At 45.4% G+C, this 13,864-nt stretch overlaps 1 protein-coding gene across 12 annotated transcripts in view; it reads right to left on the bottom strand.

Annotated features, from left to right (window-relative positions):
• The window catches only part of AGBL1 (AGBL carboxypeptidase 1), a 371,201-nt gene that overhangs the window by 314,283 nt on the left and 43,054 nt on the right, over positions 1 to 13,864 (bottom strand). For 11 of the 12 annotated variants that reach the window (XM_053272300.1, XM_053272296.1, XM_053272297.1 and 8 more), the window contains one exon: positions 3,705 to 3,742. In XM_053272300.1, coding sequence (XP_053128275.1) covers positions 3,705 to 3,742 — 38 coding nt within the window. Of the gene's footprint in view, positions 1 to 3,704; positions 3,743 to 6,135; positions 6,182 to 13,864 lie in introns of those variants that run through there. The other variant, XM_053272307.1, reaches the window with a different exon arrangement.

Raw genomic sequence — 13,864 nt, 5'->3', positions numbered from 1 at the left:
GGCAGCTTCCTATGTTCCTACAGGTGGACACTTTCACGACAAATAAACTGTGGGGAAAGGGAGGCATTTTTTGGCAATGTTCGGGGCGGGGGACTAGTCACATTGGCTGAGCTCTAACCCCTATGCATTTGTGATTTCAAACTTCCAGAAGTAGCCAGCAAAGGAGCCCTGGAGGATGGCTTGCACTATGCACCAAGATTTCTCGTCTCCCTCCCCTCTGTGAATTTCTCCTCCTCTAAATTCTAATTTTTGCTTTTTAAAGTGAAGGCAGCTCTGGAGTACCTTGATCTTCCCCCTTATTAAGATTTAGTGTCTGAAGCAGAAGGTGTTTCCTTGTTGCAATAATCTGACCTTTAAGTCGGGGCGCCAAGGTTAATGCTGGCGTATTATTTGTGAATTGAGAACTTGAACCGGCTCGTTTAAGTGCAGCTTCCAGAGCTCCAATTTTTCACAAATGCATTCATTTCTAATGCTCATGAAAAGGAGAGAGAGCCTGAGAGAGAAAGAGGGAGAGATTGGGGCAGTAAGCGGGGGAGAGGGAGATCATGGGCGAGAGGGGGAAAGGACAATACGGCATTGTGATTTATTGCTGGGAAGATTGTCTGCAATGGTGGAGCACTCTTTCTTAATCAAAGCTTTATTAAATTCTGGTAATAAAAGGCTAAGTGTTTTTAGATGGGAGAGAGGCATAATAGGGTATAACATTCACTTCAAGAACATTCATTCTGAGCGTGCGTGGGCTTGTGTGAGCGGTCTTTCCATCTGACACATACTGTATACGGTAGATACACACTGTTGCTGTGCAATGCCACCCAAAGCTGGCATTCAGTGCAGAGGTGGTTTGAAAGCACACATAGCCACAAAGAGGGGTCTATGGGAAAGGAAGAGCTGCTTCCTTCTTACAGGGGAGTGCAGAAAGAGAACCCTGAGAAATCTCACTTCTCTTGCAGAACCTCCTTTTTGTCTCATGTTGCCCTTGGAAAATCCCTGAACTAACCTCTCAGGGTCAGTAGCAGCTCGTCCTAATGAGGCAAGGAGGTACCAAAGGAGGCACAGCTGCCTCGGCTTCCCTGCAGAAGCCCAGATTGCTGCTCTTTCTCGCTCTCTCGCTCTCTTCCTGCCCCGCCCGAGAGCCAAGCTGCCTGCAGGCTGCCCATTTATCAGGTTGTCAGCGTAGCTCTACCTGATGAATGGCCAGCCTGCAGGCAGCAGGCTACAGAGAAAGAGAATGACCCAAGCTGCTGCTGGGAAGCTGGAGCAACTATGTCTCCTTTGGCACACACACACACCCCTGGCTCGATAGGATGAGCCACTACTGCTCAGGGTGCATTGAAAGTTAAATCCTCTTTGAGGGATGGCACTGAAATGTTGAAAAAGTTTTAAAAATCAAAATGAATGGCACAGTTTCCTCCCAGGGACTGATATCTGAGTGTTTGCAAATGAAGCTGAGTCCACGAGACAACTGACATTTCTTTGGAGGGGTGAGGGAGCTGAACATCCCTAGAGCAGCCTGGGAGTGCCATTGATGAGCCCATTTAAGCAGATAAACACCATCTTTCTAAGCTGGAAAATCCCATTTTCCAGCTGTCTGCCTGGATGCGTGTGTGCATGTCATTCCCTTTGTGAATCAGAGTCTCAAATCTCCCATCCTCCTTGCTAGTTGCTTGTCACGGGGTGTCAGAGTTCCCTGCTGCTGAGACTCCGCTTGCCACACTGCCCTGCAGGAGTTAGAGGCCCCATTTGCAGATAACGGGATATTGGAGTTGAAGGGGCCTGAGGTTGAATTCCTTGTACGTCCGAATGCATGCACTCACGGTTCAGACACAAAAGAGATCCGAGGTTTCCCTCCCGAAACTCCAATCTGAACCTTCAGTTTGTAGTGAGATTCACTGCTCCTACCTGAGGTTTCCTTTGTGGGGTGTTACATCCAAATGTTGGAGCGAGCTCTAACCAGAGTTGAGAGAGGAAGCTCCTCCCTCACTCCAGCTGTGATTGGCTGCTGGGGCCGTCTATTCCAGAAGGAAACCCACACAGCCAGCTACCCACCCACGCAGCCAATTTCGTCTCCTCTCTGCAGTCCCCCTGACTGCATTTCATTCCCTGCTGTTATGTCTCAATGTAGCCAAGTAACCGCGCTGGGTGGGTGGGATGCTAATTCCATGTTATGTGCAAATGCAGCATTTGAGTCTCCAGACCCTATACTGGCCTCGCCCAGTGAGGCCCAAGACTGGCTTTTCTGTGGATAGGAAGAATATGAATAGTTCAATGTCTGAAGCAGAGCTTGCATTAGCTTTAGGGTCTCCTTGCTGTTGATGCGTTTGCACTTATCTGTCTGCTTGATTGTATGTATGTATGTATGTACATACGTACGTTTTGTTGAACCACCAAAGGGTGTTTTTTTTTGTTGAGCCATCAAAGTTTTGTTGAACCACCGGTTCGTCTGTTGGCAACCCAGAGGTGCAGCCATAGCTGCTCCTGGGCTGTGGAATGCACTCCTGGCAGAAATCCGCAATTTGAATTCTTTACTGGCCTTCAGGAGAGCCCTTAAAACCTATCTGTGTGGCCTGGACTTCCAGGGTTTTTAAACAGTTGTGATTGGTTTTAATATTGTAACCTGTTTTTCAGGGTTTTTTAATTGTTGTGATTGTTTAATTACTGTTTTATGATGTTTTAATTGTTAATTGTTTTACACTGTTTTATAATTTTTGTTTTAATTGTTAACTGATTTTAATGGTTTTGTTTTAATTGTAAACTGCCCTGAGCCATTTTGGAAGGGCGGTATAAAAATAGAATAAAATAACTAAATAAATAATTTAAAAAGCGATATATAAATATTTCTTGTAGTAGCAGTAGTCATGCGGAACCAGAGCTTAAGGGGGCAGATGTTGTCTGACCATGACATCGGAATGCGTGCAACTGTGGTTCCGTGAGGCGACCCACCCAAGGTTTAGATTTTGAAACTCCAATCCGTACCCTCGGATTGTAGTGAGTTTCATTGCCCCAAACCGAGGTTCCACATAGCCTCGTGTCATCTGAATTCAGAACTGCAGGTTGCATTCACTGTGACCAGAGTTGAGGGAGGAAGCTCCTCCTTCCCTCTGACCATGATCGGCTGTGTGGGCTGTCCTTCATGCCAGAATGAAGCCCACACAGCCAGTTCCCCTCCTCTCTACAGTATCACTGACTGCAGGGAGAGTGCTCTCCATTACGTCCGAATTCAGACAGGAGAGCAGGGGGCGGAATTATATGCATCATGTGTGAATGTGGCCAACCTGTAGCCATCAAGGCTGGAAAAAATCTGCAGCTGAGGTTCCAGATAGGCATGAAACCAGCCAGAGCAGATAGCAGCCTGGGCCAGATGGACCAACAGTATACAGCAGCTTCTGCGTGTTCATATCAGTGAAGCTGGCTGAGAGATTAATCTTGCCATTTTGAAATGGCAGACAGGGGCATTTTCTTTCTGTTTTTATAGTTATGCATTTGGAGATGCGGCAAATAAGGCAAGGCACAACCTAAATATCACATGGAGTCTTCTCTCCTTTCATAGTATTAATCCTCCATGCTCTGCTACAGTTTCAGACAAGCGGTACTGATTAGGATGAAGGTGGGAAGAGAAGGGAAGACCTTTGGGGAAACCAGAACATTCTACCTACACAGACACCACAGAAAAGGGGAAAATCAGTGAGAAGGTCGAAAAAGCTTACTTGATTTCAACAAAGCTGCTAGAGCTTCAACCGCTGCCCTGGGGAAAGAAAAGGGAGGGAAATGTCATTTTTTTCCATAATTTCTGTAACCTTTGGCTTCATAATTTCTACTGTGGTTTCCCTGGCTACTACAAACCAGCAGAAAAGCTATGTAGAAAATCATCACCGTTCCATCACTTTGCACCAGCTTGGAAGGCCTGGTCCTTCGCATTCATCTCAGTTACCCAATTATCCCTTTAGCTGTGTGTTAGCATTACATTGAGCTGCAGGGACCAGTCGGTGCAAACATCTACTCAGTATGTCATAAGAAAGCAGGTGGTCTTTTATTCTTGACAGTATCTATCCATCTATCTATCTTACTCAGTGGGAAGAACCCAGTGCTGGATTTTAACTGATTTCTTGCTACCAGGATTATTAGCCACAAAACCCTCATGGAAAGGAGTCAGCTGCAGAGATCCAGCCAGAATCAAGGGATATCAGTTTTCCAAACCAGTAGTGTGTCTACACCAGGGCTGCAAAACTCCAGACTTCCAGCTGTTGTTGGACTACAACTCCCATCATCCTGGAATACTGGCTAGTGTGAGATGATGGGAATTTAGCCCTGGTCTACACTATAAACATGATCTGGTTTCCAAAGAGTGATTGTGAGAGTCAAAGCATAGCCCTTCAATCTAAGTAAACCTGGTTTGATTGAACAGACCAGACTGTCAGCTAGTTTGACTGAAGTGGTTCATGGACCAGCAGTTTGGTTCGAATTCGGTTCAAAATAGAACTGGTCTGCGAAAAACAGTTCTGTATACTAGTAGTAGTGGAGTGGGGCGGTGGTGGTGGTAGTAGTAGTAGTAGTAGTAGTAGTAATATCATCTTAATCTGCTATTGTTATCCATTTTTTATTGTTTCGGAAATATCTTGACACGCTACTGATATGAATTATTGTTGTATTAATGCAATGATATGTTGTATTGGTGTGTTATTGTTTATATTTTCATTGTTATGTTTTGTAAACTGCTCTGGGCATCATCTGTTACAGGAAGGCAGCATGCATATAAACCAAATGAATGAATAATGCATTGCATTAATCCACCCTGGATGCTAACAAAGCATGTGGCAAAAACATCTCATTCTGCTAACTAGTGTATTGTGTGTGGTGAGATTTTTTTTAGACATGCTATATTCAGTTGCCACCAAATGTTGGCTAAATCAACACTCAGAATCAAATTTACTCAGAGTCTGCCTCCAGGTGAAAAGGCTCTCATCAGCCAACTTCCCCATACCTGTTTAGCCATCTCTGCTGCTGTTTTTTATTCTTAGGAGGTGTTTATGTGGCTTTTGGAATTTTAATGGGCTGTTCTAGGTTTGATGTATTTCACCACAGGTGCCTTTGGGCTGAGAGGCACCAATGGCGGCACCAGAAGAATAACTGGGGGACACACAGAAGGCTCAAAGTGCATTTCTGGTGTGTGAGCTGTGTCTCACATATTAGATTACTGAAATGGAAATGGGGGGAGATTGGGGTAACTGCTTTTCCGAGGGGGAACTTCCCCCCTCCCCACTCCCCAGAGCCACCCTTGTAGGCAAGGCAAAAATGCTGGGCAGCATCCAGACTAGTTAGCCATGATTCTAAAGCCAAGACAAGTTAGTCATAGCTAACTTATGACCCATTCATTTCAATGGGAATCATTGAAATCCCACTGGACTCTCCCTGATATTAATTAAGCTCAAGTCTCCACCCTGATCAGCCTCCTACTCTGCCCCATTTCCATTTGGTTGGCCTCAATCAATAGAAGGAGGTGGAGCTTCTTCCAAGATGGTACTGGACATGGGAAGATGCTCTGGGCACCATGTTGTCCAAGCTGTTGCTTTAAGACAATTGCTCTAGAACCTTCTTAGGAACACAGGATCACAGGAAGCTGCCTTCTACTGAGTCCATCTCGCTCAGGATTGTCTACACAGACTGGCAGCAGCTTCCCCAAGGTTGCAGGCAGGAGTCTCTCTTGAGTGCTCACACTTCTAGTCTCCCATTCATATGCAACCAGGGTGGACCCTGCTCAGCTAAGGGGACAAGTCATGCTTGCTACCACAAGACTAGCTCTCCTCTCAAATAATTTTTTTGAATGTATTTGTTTAAAAAGAAGTCTGCAAGCCCTAACAGCACCCAACATTAACTGATCAGAGGCAGCCTCACTGTAAGGTCAAGGAAAACTGAACTTCAAAGATGGAAGGCAAGTACTTCCAGGTCAGGGGTCATGCTGAGCAAGGACCAAACACCATTGGTGGTGTACCTAGGAACACAACTCAGATTACACTAAGGCTGACTGTCATTGAGATTCTCCCACACAAGCCAATTTTGCCCTATCACCACCTAGAGATGCACATATCAGGTAGTACATAAATATGATTAAAACATACATAAATTTTGGGAGCAAAACACCTTTCTGACTTTCTGCTACTGAGAAGTTCCAAATGTCCACAGCACACCGTTTATTGCCATCTTCAAATACCTCCGTGCCCGCTGCTTTGTTACACTGTAATTTCTTAATAAACAAAATCTCAGAGAAATCGCATTAACTTCCACACCGAGCCAATTATCAAGCGGCAGTAGGAAGCAAATATTTTATTGTCACTCAGCCACTATTTCTTACGTGTCCATCCATTCGGCAGCCGAGCAGAGGCGTGATGCCAGAACAGACTCCTGCCGGTGCCCAGCGTTCCAAGCCTGGCCCCCTTCCTTCTCTATAATACTTTCCAAAAATGAATCTATTGGAGCCTGGCAATGGCTATGCAAGCAAACATCAAGTCAGACGTAAATGCCGGCTGGGCTGACGCTTCAGTACCAGTGATCGACTGATTGAAAACCCAGGGCCTCTGCAGAAGGAAACTAGGCAGCAGCCAGGTGGTTACTGAATGGCAGTCTGTGTGATACCAGCCAGTTTTGTGTCTCAGAGTGCCACCTGCTGGCTGGGTATTAAGAAGACGGTGCCAGGCTGTCTGCAGGAGATTCTTTCCATTTTGTTGCATGTGCACCTGTATCCTTTATGGAAGAAGGTGCATCATATAAATTGTACATAAATGGCAACAGGGCTATAGTGGGTTTGATTTTTTTTTTTTTTAAAAAAAAGCTCTTGTATGACTATACAACAAAGCATGGGAAAAACAGTCCTATAAGATACACAATATATACAGTGGATATACACAAAATACTGAAACTGCACTTCACCCCTCCGAAATGGCCCTGATAAACAGAAATTACAACGCAGTCAGTTATAAAAATTATACAAGTCATTTAAAAAATTACACATTATTCTAAGCTAGATGAACCAATGGTCTGATTTGGGACAAGGCAGCTTCCTATGTTCCTAAACATGTGTCAGGTCTATGTCACACTAAAGTGCAACCAAGCCACAGAACTTAGAAGGCTGCTATGAATTCAGGAGGATTCCAATTGCAGGCAGAGAGCCATATGCACATACACTTACACATGTGTTTACTCACTGCAGACATTCAAGCATGTAGGTCTTCCTTCTACACATTTCCACGCATTCACACAGGATATATTATAAGAACTAGGTGTCAGAATCAGAGCGACTGGCTATACATTTAGTTGGGGAAGGATAGGTCCCCTTCTTCCCCCCCATGCAACAGTTCTGGGGAAACAGCAGTAGTGCTACCGTGGAAGAACAAGAGGTGGAGAAGGACACTGAGCAATAGATTTGGCCAGTGGATTGAGGCACTGCTGCAGACGCGTGTATGTTAACACGGTCACCTGGTATCACCATATGGCCAAGCAGCGTCCTATTCTCCAGCATCAGAGAGCAGTAATGAGATGAAGGAAAGCCAGCAGGCTGGAGAAAGGTGGAGGGATAACTGATAACAAACCGAGCGTGAGCGAGGCAGAGAGAATACAAAGGCAAGGGAGAGTCTCTGAAGCACAAAGAAAAGGAAGCAGAGAGCATATGTTGCAGCAGCAATCTTGATAACGTGCCCAGTGCAAAACTTTAGATTTGTCTCGGGGGTGGGGGGGGGGAATCCAAATGTGAACCTCCACTATGCAGCCCCCCAGAGCTTTCCAAAGGGCCTTCAAATGATGTTCTGTAATAAATCGCCATGGGTATGTGATTGTGTTTTCACCAGAACTCTTTGAAAATGTTTTCCCTGAAGAGGGGAACACGCTTATATTCTTCAGGGAACACTGAGTAAAAGTTGGCCACTGTTCCAAGCAGAGCTGCGAAACTTTAAGAGGGAAATTTACCTCTGAGAGAGAATGCTTTGGTCAATTTATCAAGATATGTTACCGAGGGCAAAGTTTTAATTGGTGGGGCTGCAGTGTGGGGTGGATATCTTCATTCCATCTGAGGCCAAGGCTAGTGTGACTGGGGTCACACAGCACCTCTTCCTTTCCTTCCCTACACTCTCTGTCTCCCTCTAGAGGTTTGGGGTTGTTATTTATGTTTGTTTCTTTTTCAGGGAGGTTGATTCCAGTTTGTTACTGTAACTGATAGTGCAAAAAGGTGGGGAGGGGATACTGAGAGGCAGCATGGTGTTGTGGTTAGAGAGTTGCACTAGCACGGGGAGATCCGAGTTCAAATCTCCATTCATCCATGAAACTCACTGGATGGCTCTGGTCCAGTCACATATCACTCAGCCTAACCTCCCTCACAGGGTTGTTGTGAGGATAAACATAGCCATGTACAACACTCTGGGATCCTTGGAGGAAGAGTGGGTTATAAATATAGTAAGTAAATAAATGTTGAGGGTGGCCTTTTCTTAAAACAATAACCTTTAGCTTTTTAAACAAATTAGAGCAATCTATCCATAATAAAGAATTGGTTGGTAGACTGAATCAATAGAATCCTAGACTGTATCACTTTAGACTGAGAGTGAGTGGAAAGGATTGTATTTTTGAATGCTCCACCACTTGAAAATCTCCATGCAGTCAGAAAACCAGCACATGGATAAAGTTGAGCATTGTTCCCATCATGAGGTGCTAATTTACCACAGGCAGAGAGCAATTTACAGAGTGAAGTGTCAAAAGAATAGTCTTCACCCCCAGAAGCTGCAGTCTGAAATGGTACAGTACAAAATTCCACCACTCCGATGTGCAACATGGACAGATCGGCCCCCTTCAGATGTAACACAGAAGTGCAGGTCCAATGAACCCGCGGTTCTGTGCCCACTCTCTCATCCGCTTTCAGACATACAGAAGAGCTGCCTCTCTGCAATCAGCGAGACTGCAGAGTGGCAGGGGAGCTGGCTGTGCAGGCTTCCTTCTTGAGAGGACAGCCCACACAGCAAATCAGCTCTGTGGGGCCAAAACTGTGGGACCAGTGTTCAGATGTAATGCTGGCACTGCAGAACTGGAGTTGAAGGAGCCCAAATTCCCCAAGTTCAGGGAGGGAAACCATCTGAACCAGGCCAACTAAACTTAGCACAGATCATTGGCTGTCATCCAAACTAACAAAACGCTTGCTCAACCAACAAAGTTGTACTAGTGAAAGAGGATTGTGTGTAGCCACATGAAATTGCAGGAATTCTCAGAATTGCATTCTTGTCTATATCGGGCAGCAGCAATATAGGAAGATGCTGAAAGGCATAATCTCATACTGTGCAGGAAATGGCAATGGAAAACCCCTCCTATACTCTACCAAAGACAACCACAGGGCTCTGTGGGTGCCAGGAGTCGAAACCAACTTGACAGCACACTTTGCTTGTTGTTGGATGTTGGATGTCAGCCATTGCTTGCTCACAAACCCAGACTACCAGTGCAAGCCACAACTTGAACTGGCTTTGCAATCTTGGTTTGCAAGCAAGCCATGCGTTATGCAAGCCATCCTGGGCCCAGTTTGGAAGTCATGGCAAACTATGGTTTGCTGCTAAACTGAGAGCATGCCTGAGCATGCAAGGAAAAAGGAGAGGGAAAGGGTGTGAACATAGAGCTCATTATGTTTCTCCAAATCACAGTTTGCTGTTACAGTTGAAAGTACCAAAAATCACAGAAAAAAAGGTGTCTTTAATTGACTAGTTAATCAATTAATTGATTAATAGGGGAGGAGAGCTGGTGTTCAAGCACGAATTGTCCCCTTTGCTAAGCAAGGTCTGCCCTGGTTTGCATTTGGATAGGGGTCAGTGGAAGGGCTTTTGCATGTAGAAAGTCGCAGGTTCATTTCCTGGCATCTCTAGGTAGGGCTGAGAGAGACTCCTGGCTGCAGCCTTGGAGAGTCAATGCAGAGTTAGTTACATATCGGATTTGGGTCGGAAAATCTATCTCGGACTCTGAATCTGATATTTTGAATGGGTCTAAATACCCAAATCTGATATTTTCCTGATCAGATTGGATCCCATCAGATCTGATCTGACATTTTGGTTGGTGCACAGGCCTCCAATCCATTGATTAAGAGAAAAGTGACTACTTCTGTACAAATTAAAGAGCTTGGCAGCCTGATTGAAAAGGCCCTGTTATTTGTTATATTCATATATCGATTTTTTTAATATGTACATAAAACAAAATTTAGTTTAAAACATGAAGCAGTCCCAATAATGTGAGCGGCTTTATAATCAACATGTGCTAGAGGAAAGAGGAAGGAGCCTGCAGTGATCCAGCCAACTGCTCTGAACAACAAAGACCTCTGAAGCGGCTCCAAACCAGCAGGCTGGGCAGCAAACAAGCAAACAGATTGACAAATGCTTCTTGCAAATTCAATATGCGCAAACTATGAACATCAGCGGGAGAAATTCTCCATTGTTCTCTGTGCCAAATGAAGATTGGATTATTTAACAAGACCGGACAAGCGCAGAGATAGGGTGATAAGAGGGGGGAAACCCTTTTATCTGTATATGGTCAATGCAGAGGAGTTTCAAACATCACAAACGTCTACCAAGTGTGCCTTTGCATAGCAATGATAGTGTAGAGAGTTGCATGTAAGGATCATACCCACACAGAGTTACAATTCAGTATCCTGGGGATCTCTGCTTTCATTTTTAAAAACAAGCTCCTAGACCTTAGGATTTTGGAGAAATAAGCATGGGAAAGTGCCATCCTAGAGAAAACCCAGAATTTGGGAGGGGGCTAAGTTTGCAGTGGTCATAGGAGAGGATCCTAGCTTCCTGCTTACCCTTTGCTAACAGCTAATGATAACGAATGTTGCACATTCAGAATAGCAACAACAAGAGAGAGGGCATGCCTTTACCTCTCGCCTCTTGGTTTCCCAGAGGCATCTGGTGGGCCACTGTGGGAAACAGGATGCTGGACTAGGGCCTTGGGCCTGATTTAGCAAGGCTGTTATGTTCACAATAACTAAATCCATACAAATGTGAACAATCTGTATAACTGGGGTTATGGAACTGGACTTTTCTTAGAACCATAGAATCAAAGAATGTTAGTTGGAAGGAACCTTAGAGGTCTTCTAGCTACCACTGTTGGCTGATCTTTTCTTCTTTTTTAAGGAGCAGAGGACTGTTTTCTTTAAGTATGATTCTTCCCTGCCTCACTCCAATGGGAGGTGGCAGATATTGAACCTGAAATCATCTAACAGCCCATTGTTCTCTACTTCTTGAGTTACATCCCCTCTAGTAAATAAAAGCACACTCTCTCCTTCCCCTCCAGCAGGGGGAGACCACCAAAAGCTGCAAAGACAGTAATGCCCAGTTCTGATCATTAAGCCCCACTAGAGAAAACTCAGAGGTCTCCTAAATTCTGACCCTTGAGTCAATTTAAGCCATGCACTACCCCCACCCTGATATGTCCAGGTCATTGAACCCGTTCAATACTTTTTAAAATAAAAAAAGCCTCCGCCTCTGCATGTTTATCAGGCATTTTTGGAGATGAAAGTCGCTCCCATCAAAAGAGAACCCAATACAGAGTGTTCTCAGACTGCTGAGATGCATGGAAGATAAAAGCAACGCTCATTTTAGACGTATCTACAAGGAGATAAAATGTAGCAAAACTAATTTGAAAATGTTGAATGATTGGGGAGGGCTGGCGTTAAACAAACTGAATGCTGAAAAGGCCAGCTGGGAGCAAGATAAAGGCAAATTGGAGGGCACTGTTCATATGATGGGTTGCAGATTATGCACAAGGGCAGTATACACCATGCCCCTCTTGATGCTTTAATGTTCCAGCTTCCTAGGGATTTCCCCTTCCTTCCAGTCTTAGAAGCCCCTGCGAAAACTGTTGCTGTTGGTTCGTTAGTAGTTGGCGCCTTTACGTGTTGGCCTTTTGCTCCACTGAGATTTCCTATTTTCCTTGGAGTACAGCCAGCAGCAACTCAACTCCCAGCTTGGTTTGGAGATTTTTGTCTTGGCGCTGCCATCCATAACAACAGCCTGGGAGGTATGAGTGATGGGGAGGGTACTGACAGGCTTATCGTGGCATGAACCTGCACAGTGTCTCTGTCACTAGCACGCCCTGCCTTCCCAAACTCCTCATACTTGGCCTCGGGAAGAGGCCTGGAAATGACGAGGATGCCAGAGGAGAGGCAGATAAATTTAGGAAGGCCTTTATTTGGAGCCTCAGAAATGGTCGATTGATATCTCAGGTTGCTAACTTTGTATAGCAAAAAAATTACTGCCACCCCCACCATTATTAAGATGAGGTCAGGGTAAAACTGAGCAGCTCCTATATGGCAAAGCAGAGGCTGATGTTCAGATCCCCCAGGATTTCTTAGGGCCAAACCACATTAAGGTGAGGCAAGCTGAAGGGTGGCGAATTATTTATCAAAAAGCAGGGGCAGATGCCAGAAGGTAGTGAATGGTAAATAGGGAAAGTACATATTTCTGCCTATATGCCCCTCCTCTCTCTTCTCATTCACTTTCCCACTTGATCTTTTCCTCTTTTGCTCATTCTGCTGGACAACGCTCCCTTGAGAATGCTGACCCCTTTATGTCATAGGAACATAGGAAGCCACTTTATACCGACCACTGGTATAAGGTCAGACCCTTGGTCCATTCAGCTCAGTATTGACTACCCAGACTGGCAGTGGCTTCTCCAAGGCTGCAGGCAGGAGTCTCTCTCAGCCCTGTCTTGGAGATGGTGCCAGGGAGGGAACCTGGGACCTTCTGCATGCAAGCCTGCAGATGCTCTTCCCAGAGCAGCCTCATCCCCTGAGGGGAATATCTTCCAATGCTCACACATGTAGTCTCCCATTCACATTCAAACCCGGGTGGACCCTGCTTAGTAAAGTGGACAGTTCATCTGTCCCACCTTAGTGTCTTCATCCTACTGCCTTCTGAGGACTGTGTGTGTCTTCTGTGTTTCCTTCCCTAGATCCTTTCACCTGACTGTGGCCCCAGACTCAGTACCTAAGGACTCAGAAGATGGAGAAGATGGGCTGGGAACCAAACTGAGAAAGGGCAAATGGCTTGCCTTGCCAGATACTCCCAGAGAGAAAGCAATGGAAGCAAAGAAAGCAGTGGAATGCCTGTAATTTTGCCCCCTCCTCTGAATCCAAGGACTTTTCTTCCTTGGAACCCTCCACAGAGTGGAAGGGAAACCTGCCACTACCATCCAGCAGTCAGGAAGACAAGAACCATGGCAGAGGACTAAGAAATGGCCCCTTTACGGTGCAAAGGACAGAGCTAGAGAAAGCACACTGATCGCAGAAGTATTAAAGCTTATAGTTGACTCAAGTCTAAACAATTGCTGGAGCAACATATTTTGCTTCTGTTCTGACTTGCCTTGCATCCAGCTTCTGATATTTCCTACACAGGGAGTTGACCAGGGTCTTGTGGTCCTGCACTTAGACTGCCCTTTGATCAAGTTTTGCCAGTACCTCTGCAGGTTCCACAGGGACAGCACTGAAGATATATGACCTCAGGACAATGGTGTGTCTGCTAGTCACCTCCAGATTGGACTACTGCAATGTGCTCTATGTGGGGCTGCCTTTGTACGTAGTCCAGAAATGGCAATTGGTCCAGAATGTGGCAGCCAGGTTGATCTCTGGGTCATCCTGGAGAGACCACATTACTCCTGTCTTGAAAAAGCTACACAGGCTGCCGATAAGTTTCCAGGCAAAATACAAGGTGCTGGTTATAACCTATAAAGCCCAAAACAGCTTGGGACATGGGTATTTAAGAGAGCATCTTCTTTCCTATGAACCCCACCACCCATTGAGATCATCTGGAGAGGTTTGTCTGCAGTTGCCAACGACTCCTCTGGTGGCTACTCA

Source organism: Hemicordylus capensis, chromosome 10, assembly GCF_027244095.1.
Source record: "Hemicordylus capensis ecotype Gifberg chromosome 10, rHemCap1.1.pri, whole genome shotgun sequence".
Lineage (NCBI taxonomy): Eukaryota > Metazoa > Chordata > Lepidosauria > Squamata > Cordylidae > Hemicordylus > Hemicordylus capensis.
Note: the sequence above shows the minus strand (reverse complement) of the source record. Positions and strands in the feature narration are given on the sequence as shown.